Genomic DNA, 16,477 nt, shown 5'->3' on the forward strand with positions numbered 1-16,477 from the left:
GCTACACAAAGGAACTGGAGGACAGAGGTCATGATGTCACGCCCAGCCTCTGGTTTGCAGAATTGGATGACTGGGGACTAGTGTCATCAACTGGAAATACTGAAAGAGAACTGGAGCTTAGGAGGGAGCAGAAGGAAGAGGGGTAGTAACCAAGGTACCAAATTTGAGGGGAAAAAATTAAAGACTTCACAGCCATTTAGTTTAGGTTTTTTTTCAGTATTTTATTATGGCACACAGGATAGATTATGGTAGTGTTCTCACTTCACGTAATTCTCAAACCAACCAGCTGTTTCCATTTGGCTCAAGTTACTTTTTTACATGTAATTTGCATCTCTCCAAGATTTACCATGTGCAGCATCTCATGTTTAATGAACATAAATGTGAAAAGCTTGGTTTCTGAGGTGACTCCTAGTCTTTACAGAAGCCAATGTACTGAGCATTCTCATAGGTTCAAATCCATAGCATCATGGTAGATAAAGCAATATTTTATTTATTTACGTGGTGAGAGGTATGTAACTAGAAATAGGTAATGTGAAGGGATCAGATAACTTTAAATGGAGACTTTACTTCCAGGTTAAATTCATTACTTTTAAAAGTTGTCTAAGGAACAAATATTAAACAAAATCAGCTGACAAAGCAATTGTGTAAGAACAGAAGCAGAACAGCAGGTAGTCAATCATTTCATCAACATTCCACATCAAGTACAAGTGCAAGAGCTCTCATGACTGTAAGGTGGACAGAGGGGACCAGTGGGGGTGTATCTGATGCAATGCCCAACCAGTTAGAGCTATCGCTGAAATAGTGACTCATAACAATTTCATTATCTGTATCTGTAGTTTCTTAAAGTTTTAAAACGGGTGGCATTCGATGCTATTTACTTGAGGCAACAGAGTTAAGCTAGCAACACACTGAATCATGAGCTCAGGATTGCAGGCAACATGTTTGCAATGACAATATCGAAATAACTTTTGATATTCCTATTCTCTCTGTCCAAAATTATACATTGATAAAAAAAATTATCTTTTTTTTTATTATATCATTTGCTTGGTTTTCAACTTCTGCCCATGATATTTAGACAATATAGTTTAATGTGGCTATAATGCTGGACAGGCAGGACTCATATCTAAATTGCATTCTTTTATTATATAGTATTGTTTAAGTCACCTGTTTACCATAGAGTATACTTATCACATAATTTCAGAATTGCCTCCAAGAAAGTCATTCCCAACATTATATAGTACATTTTATGTGGGCAAAGTAGTTATTTATAAAAGAAAAAGAATCCTAGAGATTCCCATTTTACTCAACTTTATTATCAGTAAAATTTTTGAGGGGAGAGATTTCATGAATGATCATGACCTAACTGTATCCCTCAGAATTACCAATTAAGGGGCAAGAAATACATTGTCATTGTTAAATTTTTGACTTAAAAAATTGGACGTCAATAGTCCACTTGTATATGACTTATACTGATGCCTTCTTTAAGGTAGTTTAATTAAGTCAACAACCACAGCAAAAAAAAAAAGTCATTCGGTATAACTTTATTTACTATTTATTGCACATAACTCGAGGTCTTCCATTTCTAACCACCAAAGGTTCAGAGGACTATTTTTTCCCCATGAAGTTTAACATTAATATCAGTGAATTCCTTTATTCATGTGTTTTTATTGTAAACATCTGAACAATTCACATTGCCACAGATCCTGAACTCATAAGCGTGGACCATGCACAGGCCGGCAGCAAGCCAGGAAGCCTCTCTGCAAGCAAACAGGTACTCGGCATAAGGAGCTAAGTCACAGCACAACATTGAATGTCCAACCTGAGTCATCTCAGAATTTTACATATATTGACTTCTTAATTCCTATAGTATCGGGAACTCAACTGCTTGGTTGGTGATGGGGTTGACCTGGTTTCGGGAGGGTTCTTCCTGAAATAATTAAGGAAAGGGGGGGCTCAATCTTTCTTCTTGGTGGCCTGCTCCTCCCCGGCACCTTCATCTTTTTTCTCAGCCTCTGCTTCTTTGGCATCTTCTTCACCTTCACCTTCACCTTCACCTTCTTCACCTTCACCTTCACCCTCCTTTGCGTCCTCATATTCTTCCTTGGCACCTTTAACACAAAAAGCAAGCACAAACTCCAAATCCAGGGTCGGTTCTGTCCCAATACACCCGCTTAGGCTTTGGGGGGAGATCAATCACCAACAGAAGGCTCCCCAATAACCTCTCGGCTCTCCTCTCCCCAAACACGTGCAGCTGAGGGCGTCTCGGCCATTGCTTCTCGGCACTGGAAGCCCCCTCCAGGACCTCGGGATTTCTTTTTTATTATATGCTTGGTATTTATTTTTGCTCTTTAGGGCACCAGGCCCCTGTGGTCAGTGAATACGTTTCCACACATTTAGTAGGAGTGAGGAGAGTGGAAGGAGGGTGTTTCTAGATGCACGTCTCAAAAAGCCACCAATTGGGGAGAAAAAGGGACACCTGTAATATTTTAAACAAAAATAAAATTAAAAAAAAAAAGCCACCAAGCTAAGCAGAGATGTGTCCTTCCGGGTGGACAGCCAGTTTGAGAAATTACTAAAGGACACATGGGTCATTTAACATCCTGGACTCACATCTGAATGGAGCTGCCTTGGTGCAAGCAAGGCCTCAGCCACCAAGCGCCCAGGCTGAGCGCCCGCGACGCTGAGGGCCTCTGCTTTTCCTCCTACCTTCTTCCTCTTCCGTCCCCTCCTCTTCCTCAGCCTCCTCCTTCTCCTTCTCCTCCTCTTCAGCGTCCCCTTCAGAGGGGGGCTCGTCCTTCGCTTCCTCGGCTTTGGAGGCCTCGAGGGTCTCCTCCACCTCGATCTGCTCCTCCTGCACGTGGCTGGTGTAGTAGGAGGGGAAGGAGCGCGCCGACATCAGGTAGGAGCTGCTCTGCAGCCCCCCGTAGGCGGAGCGGCCGAAGACCTGGGAGCTCTGCGAGTAGCCGCTGGCTATGCTCCCCACGCTGGTGAAGCTGAGGCGGGTCTCCTCGCCTTCCAGGAGCTTCCTAGGGAGGCAGGGGCAGGGGGCGGTTAACAAACACGAGCCCGGGAAGTGTGCTGAGTGACCGGCTCTGAGCCCGCCACTCACCCCCTTCCCCTAATGCCACCCTCAAAGGCGAGCACAAGCAAGAGCAGGGCTGTGGGGTTATCAAAACCTAATGATGGGAGATGTGGCAGAGACCAGGACAAAAACAGCACCACCAATAAATAGTCCTATTAAATTTAAAATGTAATGGGAGGCTGGAAAACAGGACTCATTCTTACAGGGATACATTCTTATATACTTGTCTAAGCACGTTCTTGGCAAAAGCGAAAAAGCAAATAGTTACCTCAAAGGGTTATTCTTGAAGGTTTCTAATTCAACAGAAGTGGAATCTGATCTTCCTGAGCCGGAATGACCGCGGCCTTTGTCCCTCAGTGTTCACCTACCTGTAAGCTGCAATCTCAATGTCCAAGGCCATCTTCACGTTGAGGAGGTCTTGGTACTCTTTCAAATACCGTGCCATTTCGCTCTTTGTAGTCCTCAGTTCATTTTCTAATTTGTTGATTGTGTCCTGTTGGAAGACAGAAAAGAAATCCAAGCATATGCTCCTGCTGCTATCATTTTACTTGTAGTGTAGCTGCAAAGGCCTGAGCTTAATTAAACTCAGAGTGCACACCCTAAGAAAAATCTCCCCCAAATCAACTGCCTTTTCTCTTTTTTAACCTTTCCTTCCTTGCTTAAAAAAAATAAAAAATAAAAATATATCAGCTTCATGAAACATGAGATGACAAAAAAAATTTTTTAATGATGCAAAAATTATATGAAAAAAATATTTTTGTTTCATTTAATTAAGTCTAATGACCATCATAAAATGCCTTGAAGGAACTAAACTGATTTTTTAAAAAACTGTCTCACATTCATTGGTTAACTTTATCCAGGTCACATGCAACAAATGCATTTCTTTATAGGAGAAGGAAGTAGGTTGACAGAAAATATATATATTTTCTTTAAAATATTTTCTATGTAGCTACATAATTTTTTTCTTCCTTCCCAGAAGATGGAGATCCTCAAAAAAATAAAAGTCTTACTGTGACTACCATTACCTACTACGGTTCTGAGTATTCCTGTCTACCTGCTAAGGTAAAGGAGTGGTTGGTAAAACTAATCAGAAAGCACGCTGGTTGGTCACAGGTAGCCGGCAAAACTAATGAGAGCTCTTCGCTGTATTCATCCATCAAATGGTTCAATCCACGCTGCAGAGCAACTGGTGGCTAACGCAGGACAATAGAGAGCCAGGCCAGAGGCAACGCCCAGCTGCCACCCCACGCCTGCCCCACCCCACCCAACATCCTGCAGGGCTGGGCAGCTCTAATGCGGAACATGGATTTCATTGCACCAAGCACAACTTCCCAGACTGCAGGCGCGCCTCCAACCCCCCCCCGCCCCCCCCAAGTGCCCCACCCCTCCCAGGCAGCCCAAGAAACCAAGTCCTACCCCTCTAACAGCTGGGTGCAGAGGCCTCAGCTCTGGTCTCCACTTTCCGGGCGCCCCCTCCCCCGCCCCCACCCCTCGAGGCTGCCGCCCCTCCCCCCCCACTGGGCTCTGCCTAGGGCCGCACCTGCATAGCACTAATGTCGGCGTTCTGCTTATCTTCCAGCTCCTGCAGCTGCTTCTCCAGCGCTTCGTTCATGCCCCGGCACGCTTCGATCTCCAGGGTCTTGGCCTTGAGCAGGCGGCGGCTCTCGGACACCTCGTCCTTGGCGGCGCGCACCGCGTCGGTGTTCTTGGCCGCGCTCTCGGTGAGCACGGTGAAGCGGCTCTTGAACCACTCCTCGGCATTCTGCATGTTCTTGGCAGCCAGTTTCTCATACTGGGCGCGGATGTCCTTGAGCGCGGCGGAGAGGTCGGGCTTGGAGGACACGTCCATCTCCACGGAGATCTGCGCGTACTGGATCTGAGCCTGCAGCTCGGCGATCTCCTCTTCGTGCACCTTCTTCAGGAAGGCGATTTCGTCCATCAGGCTGTCGATGCGCTTCTCGAGCTCGGCGCGGGCGAGAGCCGCCTCGTCGGCGCCTTTGCGCGCTTCCATCAGCCGGCCCTCGGCGTCCTCGCGGTTCAGCACCTCTTCCTCGTAGCGCGCCTGCAGGTTGCGCAGAGTCTCCTCCAGCCCCTCTCGCTCGCCCTGCAGCGCCTGCTTCTCGTTGGTGGCGTCTTCCGCCGCCAGGCGCAGGTCGCGGATCTCCTGCTCGTACAGCGCCCGGAAGCGCGACGGCTCCGAGTGCTTCTGCCGCAGCACCAGCAGCTCGGCCTCCAGGACCTTGTTCTGCTGCTCCAGCTCGTGCACGCGCTCGATGAAGCTGGCGAAGCGGTCGTTGAGGTCCTGCAGCTGCGCCTTCTCCTGGGTGCGGATCGACTTGAGGTCGTTGCTGATCGCGGCTACCTGGCTCAGGTCGAGGTTCTCGAGGCTGGGCATCAAGGAGCTGGAGCTGGACGAGTAGCTGCGGCGCACGGACAGCGAGGAGGAGACGGGCGCCGAGTAGCTGGAGTACGCGGAGCGCGCGGTGCTGTAGCCGCTGCGCACGCTGGAGATGTGCACCCGGGGCGTCTCCACGTAGCGCCGCTTGTAGGAGGTCGAGTAGTACGGCTCGTAGCTGAAGGAGCTCATGATGGCGGTCGGTGCCCCTCCGGCTGGCAGCAGAGACGGGGGCCTACGGAGAAAGAAGAACGGGGGGTGGAAGGGAGAAGGGAGAATGGATGGCTGTGTGCGGCTCGGCGCGCTCCTGCCGCCCCTATTTATACGCGCGGAGAGTTCTGACGCAGCCGGCGATCGATCACGGCGCGCCGGCCAGTGGGGGCAGCGCTGCTGCAGCCGCGGCGGATTCTGCGCAAAAGGAAGGCGGGGCGAGCGACCGCCGCCGGGGTGCGGCTGCTCTCGGCCACTTTTCTCTGAGAGAGACCCCGCACCCCCTCACTCATTTCCTTTCCTTTCCCTTCCCCCACCCCAGCCTCCTTGCTCCCTTGACCTCGTATCACCTAGATTCTCATGTGTCCCCAATAACAAGTTCTCACTTCCTGCTGACATTTTAGTTTTCCAGATCCCGGGGCCGGGGAGACATCCTCTCCCCCCTAACGCGCCCCTTCCCCACCGGGAGCCTCTGTCATCACCCCCCTCCCCCCCCCGCCGTGCTTATGGTGACAGTGCAGTGCCTCTCTCGGGCCCTGGAGATACAGATGACCGTCTAAGGCGGCAGGTCTGCGGCAAGTATGGAGGAAAGTTTTCTATGTCTTTGTAGCTGTTTCTGGCACTTTCTTTAATACTCTTCCTTTCTCCCGGTTATTATTATTATTTTTTACTTTAACGCGCTGCTTACACACACACGAAACTGCGGCACTGCAATTGTTGACCCGAGCATTTCTAAACCTTTAGAGCAGTTAGCATCCGCCTTTCGGTGCTCCGAGATTTTTCTCATTTATGAAGCCTCCAGTGCGCGCAGCGTGGTGAAGCGAGTAGGCAAAAGGAGAGCCGGCCGAGAATGAGTTGGAAACCTACCGGGGAGGAAACTGCGGAGGCAGCGGGGAGCTCCCCAGCAGGGACTTCACACTGGAAACACAGCCTGCCTCTCCATGGAGCTGAGTCCCTGCCTGACACTCCCAGCCCCGGCGCATGCAAGGCCCCTGTCCTTCTTTTTACACCTGTGCAGCACCCAACCTGAGGATTTCACCCAGCCGTGCAGGTGGCTGGCTGCGAGGCGAGCGGCTGCTGCCAGCCGGGGGCCCGAGGGACAACTCAGAGCCGAGATGTCTCGTTCTGGGGAGGACAGGAAACAGCTGCGTGATCCTTTCCCCGGGTTAGCTCCTATACACAGGGAACAGGTACAGTCAGGAATCCATGGAATTTCTTTAAGAAACACCCAGAGACCTGAAACGCTGCGCAGGGCGGCATGCACCGTGACACTGCCCTGCAGTTTGCAGAGCACGTTACGCGTTAGGTTACGCGATCCGCCTTCCTGAGCGGATCGAAGACGTTTGCACAGGCTACCTAACCATTTTCTAAGCAAGCGGTTAGTGTTCGTTTTATTTGTATAAGCGTGGCATTTGACATGTAACTTACTGTTGTTGTTTTTTAAGAGGCAAACTGAGGAGAAACATGGTAACAGTTTTCAAATAGAGAAGCCGGAATTGCTTTCGTGGTGATGCTGGGAAGATGAAGTGCTTGCAGCAGCCAGCACCACAGTTGCACCGGAGGTACTGCACTGCTCCCCGGACAGGACAGGACAGGACAGGACAGGACAGGACAGGACAGGACAGGACAGGACAGGACAGGAGCGGGGAGGGCTTCACCTCTGGGCTTCTCTGCAACTCTAAAAAAAACCTGTAATTCGTATACCACACCCTCTTCATGGTAGAGGGAAAGACTGCAGCCCAGAACTTTCCGGAGGTGGGGCTTCTGAACCATCTCTACTGTCTGAATAATGCAACTTTAGAAACAATAACTTTGCTAGCTTATATCTATCAAGAGGTCCATCCACAGTCACTCTGGGGTGTCACGCCTAAGCCATCAGGCGGTCCTGAATTTTGCTCAGCCCTTGCAGATGAGATAGGGCACTTATCCTGATGACTTTTCATAGCCCAGATGTCCTTGGTCTCCCCACTCATCAGTGATTAAACAGTGGGAAAGGCTTCTCTGGGGAGGCTAAGGGAGGTGGGAGAGAACCTAGATAAGCCATATTTTTGTGTCTCCCAATTACTTACATGTGGATGAAAAGTGGCAGAATGTATTTTTTTTTAACCTGCTCTATGTGAACCACATAGTTTCACACTCACTGCATGTGAGTCTGTCCACACCACACTCTCAGGTATTCATGAATTCCTTTCCTTTGTGCCAGCTCCCTTCCTTCGGAGTTTCAGGTCACCCTCAGGAATCTTAAGTCCATCAGCGATTTTTTTTTTTTTTTTGGCCAGGGCTCCTGGTTAAAGTCTTTGACTGCAGAGAAGGCTGCCCAGGAAGAGGGAGGGGCTGATGGATGCTGCAGGGGCGGTGAAATGCTGCAGAGGAAGAAACCTGTAGGGCACCTGCTGCCGTCCTTGGGTAGCTGAAAAGGGAGGCACACAGGAGTGAGGAAGGGTGGGAATGGGGCTCCGAGCCCTTGGATTTTGGGAACTTGATGAACAGGGAGCAGAGAGAGGGGCAGATGACCCGTATTTAGGAAAGTAGATCTCTGGCTGGCTTTGGCATGGCCACCTCAGCCTAGCTTTCGAAGGGCCCCTGAACCCCTCCCGTGCCTGAGTTTTGGTGACTGTCTTCAGCCTTCTTCTGCTAGGTGCCTGCCTCTTTTAAAAAATACTCTGTCCATCATTCTCCCTTTTAAATCCTCTTTGCAGAACTTTGCTCTGAATGCCCACGTGGCATTTACTCTGTGTCAAAGCAAAGTTAAAATGAGCAGCTTTTAAAAAATCTTGACTTTTCCTTCCGCCGAACCATCAGTGTTATCTGCAGTGGCGTTGCTCTTTCTTTGGAAGGGTGTTGGTACACACTTGTGCGTTTATCCTGCTGTGAGCATCCTCTTTACTAACAGGAAATCGCTCGAGGGCTGCCAACAAAACATACTCCTAGGAGACAAAGATTATTTAGAACACAAATATGGAAGTATATTGATGAAATTTATTAATAAAATTTCTCCCAACCTGGTTATCCCTGATATCTCTATAATCCCCTGTGGGACTGTGTGAGATAGGTTTGTTTAAAAGTTACATATTACCCCAAAGCTCATGAAATGTAACTCTTAAAACCACTGAAAAAGTTTTCCATCTTCTCCAGTGCCAAGAGTCAGAAAGCTTCGTTCAGAGGGATGGGGCCCGGTGCCTTCTCATTATTCTAAAATGCTCTGGCACCGCAGGGAGCTCTGCATTGGCATTTGCTGTCGAAAGCTCAACTTCAGGGTGAAATTCTTATGAGGCAGGCCTCATGGAAAGCACTTGTCCAAAGAACAGGAGAGCAAGGTCCCCCTCAACCAGTGAGCTGTGGGAACAGTCCTGGTCCAGAACAGCAGGTGGGTCTCCATTCAACTCACCATCAGGATACATCAGTGTGAGCAAGGCTGCCATCAGTTTGTGGATGCAAGGAGGGATGAAGGGTATAAATATATGCAGGACACCTACCCTGTGATGGGTGTTTATTATTTAATAATTACAAAATCCCCATGATGGTTATTATTCAGAGCAAATAGCTGAGGCCCAGGGAGGTCAAGTAACTTGCCAACTCACACAGGTCCTTCAAACCTAAGCTGTATCTGCTTCCAGTCTGGGTAGTGCCCCCTGATTACACATACGGCAGCCACTGGCGTTTGCCGCTTCCGTAGGCCTCTGTGGAATTTGATAACTGCGCGCCACAGTCTGCAGAGTCTGGTGTGTGAGTGGTAATCCTCTCACATTTGGGGGACACTGATATGAACCGATTTATGCCGCGAGAAAATTATTGATGACCATGTTCAATTTGCACAGCCAGTGGTGGCAATAAACTGTATATTTGTAGGTGTCTGAAATGTCCCAAAGTAAAATTAAAAGGAGCCTACCAGTGGACATGTCATGTTTTCAACATTGCTCTAAACATTGGTTTGCAAAACACCTTTTCTAGAATTAGTGACCTAAAGTGCAACTTAGCTGATCTAAACTCTTTCAAATAACTGTATCATGACGTCCACCTTTTTTTCCTAAGTAAAATACCTTCATTTACCACTCTTATAAATAGACTTTTTTTTGAAAAAAGTGACCTTAAAATTGCCATAAAGAATAAAAGATAAAATGCTGGCACTCACCATCTCATTATTAGAGTTTATCATGCTTTGTACAAATCCTTAACTTTTTAAAAAGAAACATGAGTAAAAGCAACAGAAAATGTATAGTATATGGAAGCCGGAAATATACTTCCTCTCTGTTTCATGTAACCGGTTTATTATTTCTTTGTGTATTATCTTCACCATAGGAATCCTCATCAGGCATGAATCTCCCATCCCTTGGTGATATGTCTGAAAGAAAACTTTCCCCATCGTAATGTAAAATATGGCTGATCTTACAGGTTCATGTTGTGAAATAATGCACCACAAAGTGTGCTATGAGGCTATATGAAATTTAGATTGCAGCAGGAAGGAGGATGTCATCTGAATAGATTCAAATTGAAAAGCATATTTATATTCAGAGCACGTGTACAGTATTAGAAATGACGGAGACTTGCTGCTGTCCAAGCAGAATGATGTTGGCAGGTTCCGACCCCTAAATGCCTGCTCCACGGCACTAGCCAAGGTGATGCATTTCCCCCAGAGGCCTGCTCCACAGTGCCTTGCCCTTAATCACAGCCATGAGTCGCAGAGGTAAGAGAGTATGCTGGGGATATTAAAGGGCCCAGTTCGAAGTCATTTCAGGCAGGTCACCGCCAACCAGTCAGAACCAACAGTACTAATCCTGTTTACTGAACTGTGCTTTCCTGACTGCAAGGCGACACAGGCTGCTTCTGCAATTTGGGGACTAACTGGCCTCAAAAGCATCCCACGCGGCACCTGGGTTTCTCTGCTGACCTTTACAGTGGTTTAATACATCAGTCGGAGGAATGCGAGGTTGACCGTTTGCAAAAAGAGAGGAAAAGCATTTCCGTCTGCAAGAGACAGCCTCGCAGCCTTGGGGAGCCCTCCGGGCCGCAGTGCGCTGTCTCGCCAGTGCTTCGCTGCTGCACGCATGCAGCAGACGCGGCTGCAGAATTGCAAATGGGCGGATCCCTGGATTCCGGCAGTAAACCAGGCAGGCTTCTGGCAACAGCGTATAGAACACTGGCTTTGGTAAGTTGAACACGTAAGAGACTGCGGGGATTAGAAAAGTGAAACCTGATTGTGTGTGTCTAAACGGCTCGTTGATTGATTAAATAACTCATACGTTCATTCATCCGTGGAGTCACCACCTGCCAGCGGAACCCTTCTGATGTGTACAATTGCTGTGCAAGCGCCATGGGGTGGGGGTGGGGCGGGGAGGGTGCAGTGCAGGGAGCCCTAGCACAGTCCTTGTCTCCAGAGGGCTTGCAAAATACCTGAGCACTATAGAAAGACCAGCTACTGATGCACACAGCAACATGGACGACTCTCAGCAACAGCATGCTGATAGTGAAAGACGTATTAGGTAAAGGTTTCCTACTGTATAATTCCACTTATATGAAATTCTAGAACAAGTGGACTAATCTGTGATGGAAAAAAATCAGAACAGTGGTTGCTTCAGGAAGTGTGAGGTGGGGGAGGACGGAGGAGGCACAAGATAAGGGAACTTAGTGTGGCGAGGGTGTTGCTCTAGCTCTCGAGAAGCTCGGATTGGGTCGGTGTATGCATCTGTCAAAGTCAAATGTAACAGGAGCTGTGCGTTTCATTGCATGTAAATTTCACATCAACAGAAAAAACTGTAAACCACACACACACTTATAAAAATAAATTAACAACATAAAAAATAATAAATTGCACAAGTTTAAAATGTATAATAAAATGATTACAGGGGTACAGAGGACTTTGTAAATGTCCATTCCTTCTGGCTATCACTGTCATCTTCACGATGATCATCACAGTGATCATCACCATGATAAGCAGGGATCGAGTTTAAATTTTTTGTTTTTAAAAATAGGTAAGCAGGCAAACATACAGGCGGTATTTCAAAGAATTATGCAAAAGTTAACTACTAAAAGGCACGATCCTGAGAGCTGTCTCAAAGAAGAGAAAGATGATAAAAGCAGTAATTGCTGAGATGCGAGAAAATGAAGAGGTGAAGCGAATGAAATGAATCAGCATTCCCGAGGCCGGCTACTATGCCACACGCCCTGCGCGGGTATTGTGTTTAATCCTAACAGCGGCTCTCTGAAGTGGATGTCCTCCTTGTTCTGAAGATGAGGAGCTGTTGCCTTCCTCTTAGTCTATTCCAATTTTGCACTAAGGGTAGTTTTTAGCAATTTTACATTGTTGCCTCATATTGAATTTGTATCAACTTAACAAAAAACTTTGAAAGTTAAAGGCTATTAATTTATACTGTGGCTTAAAAAAAACAAAACACACATAGAAATACAACTTTCTTTTATTCCCATTAAATCTAATCTTTAATATAGATACTTTTGGTCCATTGTTCAAATCTGTTGTAATAGTTTTAAAACCTTGCAACTTTATGTCAAATTAAATAATGAATGAATGTCCCAATTTAAAAAAATAATAATAACACCATTAGAAATGTGCTTTATATGCTATGCTTCCTAGACTCTTGGGATTGGAAAGTAGTATACATGTTTTCTACCCACGTCCACAGGCTTTTTCATCTTTAACAGCTCTTGACCTTAGCTTTGGTTACCCCCTTTTGTGGAGTGGATTCTCCCTTGCTCTCTCTCCACACTGCAGCCACTGGGCATAACTGCCAACCAGAGCAGGAATTCCTAGGGAGGCAGAGGCATTAGTGCCCCAAAATGAGCTTTGGTTTGTCAATTTCTGAATCTCACTACTCTCAGATTGCTTGTCCACGTGATCCTTATGGCATTGTCACATAACAGAGATGATAGTGGTGACATTTACAAGGAGAGCTAAAGATTCCTGCATGTTTCTGCATTATATGGCTCGCTCCCCGCAGCAGTCCTGTGTTACAGACCTTGCTTTCTAGATAAAGATGCTGAAAGGTCTGCAGAAGTAAAGGGATTGGTTCCCAACCACGTCTCCTGTAACAGTGGGGCCAGGGCTCTCAGCCAGGTTTCCTGCCATCAAAGTCACTGGGCATCTTCCCTCTAAATCAGACAGCGTCGCATGTACAGCTCTATCCGTTTTCAGATACTTTCATGTGCCCTTCCTCGGATTAGGAGAGCCCCAGTTGCTTCCACTTTCAGATTGGATACTTGATGCATTACTACTCAAAGAGCCTCATCTCTTAGCTTTGACTACTGTTAAAATGCCAAGGAAAGAGGTAAGGGTTAAAGCTGGTATCAGTCCTTCATACCTAAGATTAAATATGATGTTGATAATAGCTTTTGAAATAATAATATTAATAATAATAAAAACAGAGAGAGAAAGCTTGAGGACCTTGAGCAGTGAGCATGGGGTAGAAAGGGGGAAAGGATAGAAATGCTACTGGAATGAGGTGGATGGTTAGAGAATAAACCAGAATGGTGGCAGGGCTGGAAGCAAAATACTCCTCGCAGACTTCCAGTTCACCATGCCTTTAAAAGTAAAGGCCTCTATTTCCTTCCACACATCCACGGTATAATTTGGCTGGGATATCATCCATAGTAGTTACAACCAATTAATCGGAGGATCGCCAAGACGTATTTAAATCAGGAGAAAGGCCCAAAGCTTTATTTTGGGGTGTCTCCTTTCAACTGGACTTTGACCGAAGAAATCCTGTGTGTTGATAGGCATTCATCTGAGCGTCTCAGCTCTCACATACTCCAGGAAGATGCCAACCGACCAGGGAAAGGACAAACGAAATAGCGCAGAGAGGTAACCAAATACCAGGTAACCAAACCAGAAAATGACTGATGGGAAATGAGATCGCAACCCTATCACTTAAGAGGGAAAGGAAAATTTGCATTTACTAAGCATAATTGTGTGCAATAATATTAATGATAGCTTTGTGTTAGGGACGGTGCTATGTCACTTACTGGGAGAATTTCATTTAATTCTCAAGAAATCCTGATGAGTTGGCTGTTAAAGTCATCCTCATTTTAAAGATGTGGAAACTGAGGTTTAGTTAGACTGGAGCCTCAACCATATACCTAAAGAACTCAGCTGTATTATACCAGTGAATCCTCACAGAACTCCAATGAGGTATTATTTGCGTGCTATGAGGAGGAAATGAGGTTCTGGGAAAGAATATTGGTCAAGGTCATACAGCGGGGTCAAGGTCTGTCTGAATTCTCACACTTCTCATGATGACCAAAGTGAAAGAATGTTTTTGAGAAATGCAGTGCAAATAAGAGCTCTCACTCCTTTTTTTTTTTTTCTACAAAGTTTAAATTACTATAGTAGTGCAAGAAAATGCTACAATAATCAGCGTTGGGGATGCTCAAATCACATACAAGTAAAGTAATCCATATAATGATCTATTAAGCAGAGTACTACAGACACAAACCAAGTCAACACTCTGCTTTATTAGCAGCCTCCAAAAACAGACATCCATCACTGCAAAATGTTGTAAGAACCAAATTGCATTTGGGCGTCTCTCTCCAGATACAGGCTGGATGTCGTACTGCTAACTAGCAATTCCTTCTATTATTATATTATCTGGAGAGGGAAAAAAAGCACACTGAAAAAGATTCCCGCCTCTTTCAATGTCACTCTGTCTTACAGATTCAATAAACTATGCTGCCAAATCACATTAGAGTAACAGCTGTGCTTTAGAGTAGGCCTGAGATATTTCAATTGGCAAAGTGTTGTCTCTTTCTTATGCCAAGAAAGCCTTTGCCCATTACCCTGATTAATACTTACTTTAGAAGTTATCCAAATGAAAATTTCCTTCCAGATTCGTTTCCAAATTTAGAAAGATTAATTAAGTAAAGAACACAGCTCTGTCCTAATGTACAGATGAGCGGGAGGCTTGGCTCCCTATAAAATTCAGAGCTGTCCAAAGGTGAGAGAGACGGCTCTCGGCACAAAGCAGTAGCAGTTCAGAAGGAAATCACTCCACTTCTAAGCTGGCCTTCACCCTGCATGGCCTATTAGGTCCTCTGCTAACCGGGTATTTTCTGATTCAAAAGTATTGAAAGGGTGAGAAGCACCAGCTGAGCTCTGACGGGGGAGCACTCGCACTCGGACCTTAACAGTGATCAGCGGTCCTGGAAGAGAGCTCCAGGGCGCAGCAATACTCCCCAAACCCGGACTTGCTCATACCTCAGTTCAGGCATGAACCAAAGACAGAATATAAGCAAAAGCCAGCACAGGGGGATTTTTTGAGGGAAGAAAGGAAGAGTTACTAACTGAAGTTTGCGGGGGAATACGTATCCGCTTATTTGCATTAAACGCACTTTTCTTACAGAATAGAGGTAATAGTCACAGCTGAACAGCTCAGTGTTTTTTTTCAATTGAATTAGTTCCCACTCACCTCACACGACAGAATCCCTTTTCTCTCTTCTGACTTTTTCTTTTCATAGGCTGATTGTGAAAGAAGGGAGAAAAAAGGCAGATACTTCTCTTATTCTGGCTCCAGAATTAGGTGTTGAAACAGGGCAAGTATTAGGTCTATTTACATTTCACTTCTAGGACCCAAACCCCAGCCTGAAGGATAGAGTCAGTCCCTCGCCGCCCCCACCCCTCTCTTGTCTTTGGTTCCTTATGTCCTTTTAAAATTTGTGTACTGCTGGTTTCCGTTTGAAGAACCTAAAATTTTGAATTCAGTGGCCAAGGAAGAGTAGCTGGGGTTTAGGGGTAGAGAGAGGGCATGCAAACAATCTCAGGGTATCACTCTGGTCACCATCCTGGACGGGTGCGTGGGGCCAGCTGTTACTTCCAAAAAAGGGGGGTGGGGGGAGGGAGAGTCATCTAAGTCAGCAAAATGTAGCAAGTATCATTTTTTTCCATAAAACTAAATTTTCTGGACGTGATGTTGTTCTGTGGATAACTTTGAAAGTCCACAGAGCTTTGGGAAACAACACAGAAAGGTGGGGAAAGCGCTGGATTGAGGTTGAGGTGTCCAACCCTAGATCTAGCTCCGCCACTCACCGAGTGCCACTGTCAGCAAACTGGGCCACGTGTTCCCCTGGGGGGGCTGGAGGAGTTTCCAAGGGGCTCACAGGCAGTGCTGAGGGACTCGGTTTCACATCCCGATGGCCATAGGTAGTCTTCGGTGAAATCTAGCTGCTTGAGAACTTGTGCAAATTCTCCTGTCCCACCTTCACCATAAATGGAATGAGTTAAATCTGCAGCAAGAGAGTTTTTACAAAAATGCATTTAAATCACATAGGAAGATAATTTTACTGTTAACATTGTGTGGATACGGATGCATTGAAATGAAAAGTATTCCTATTCTAGCCCTTTCTAAGTATAATGAGGTATATATCAAGGTGCCCTAAGTGAAAAATAAAGAGGTATAATTTATAGTCATTTGATAAGACTTGGTGAAGCCCTTTTGGTATACTTCCAGGAATGGAGGGAATAAATTTCTTTAATCACCCAGAGGTACACCCTTATGCAAGCTAGGTGCTTTCCAAGACTTTGCTTTTAACGAAATTAAAGGAGTACTTAATAGATTGATTAACTGATTGATCATTAAAATATTTTTTTACAATAGGTCAATAGGTGCTTTCTGGGTTAAAATTTGGAAAGATTTCAGTTATTGAGTGACTTTGCTAAAACAACATAAAAACTTCTATTCCTGTATACTTATATTCTTATAATATATTTATACACACACAATTGTATACATTTATTCTTATTTAGGTAAACAAGATTTCTCAGCAAATTTTTATTTTTTTAATGTTTT

General features: G+C 46.0%; 1 protein-coding gene across 1 annotated transcript; it reads right to left on the reverse strand.

Annotated features, from left to right (window-relative positions):
• Positions 1-207: 207 nt before the first annotated feature.
• NEFL (neurofilament light chain) lies at positions 208-5,831 on the reverse strand. Its single transcript, XM_081135412.1, has 4 exons — positions 4,623-5,831; positions 3,451-3,575; positions 2,707-3,026; positions 208-2,108 (listed from the first exon to the last, which is right to left on the reverse strand). Exons 1-4 carry the CDS (start codon positions 5,667-5,669, stop codon positions 1,954-1,956), a joined length of 1,647 nt encoding a protein of 548 aa, XP_080991538.1. The 5' UTR covers positions 5,670-5,831; the 3' UTR covers positions 208-1,953.
• Positions 5,832-16,477: the final 10,646 nt, after the last annotated feature.

This window comes from Miniopterus schreibersii, assembly GCF_964146895.1.
Source record: "Miniopterus schreibersii genome assembly, chromosome: 4".
Taxonomy (NCBI): domain Eukaryota; kingdom Metazoa; phylum Chordata; class Mammalia; order Chiroptera; family Miniopteridae; genus Miniopterus; species Miniopterus schreibersii.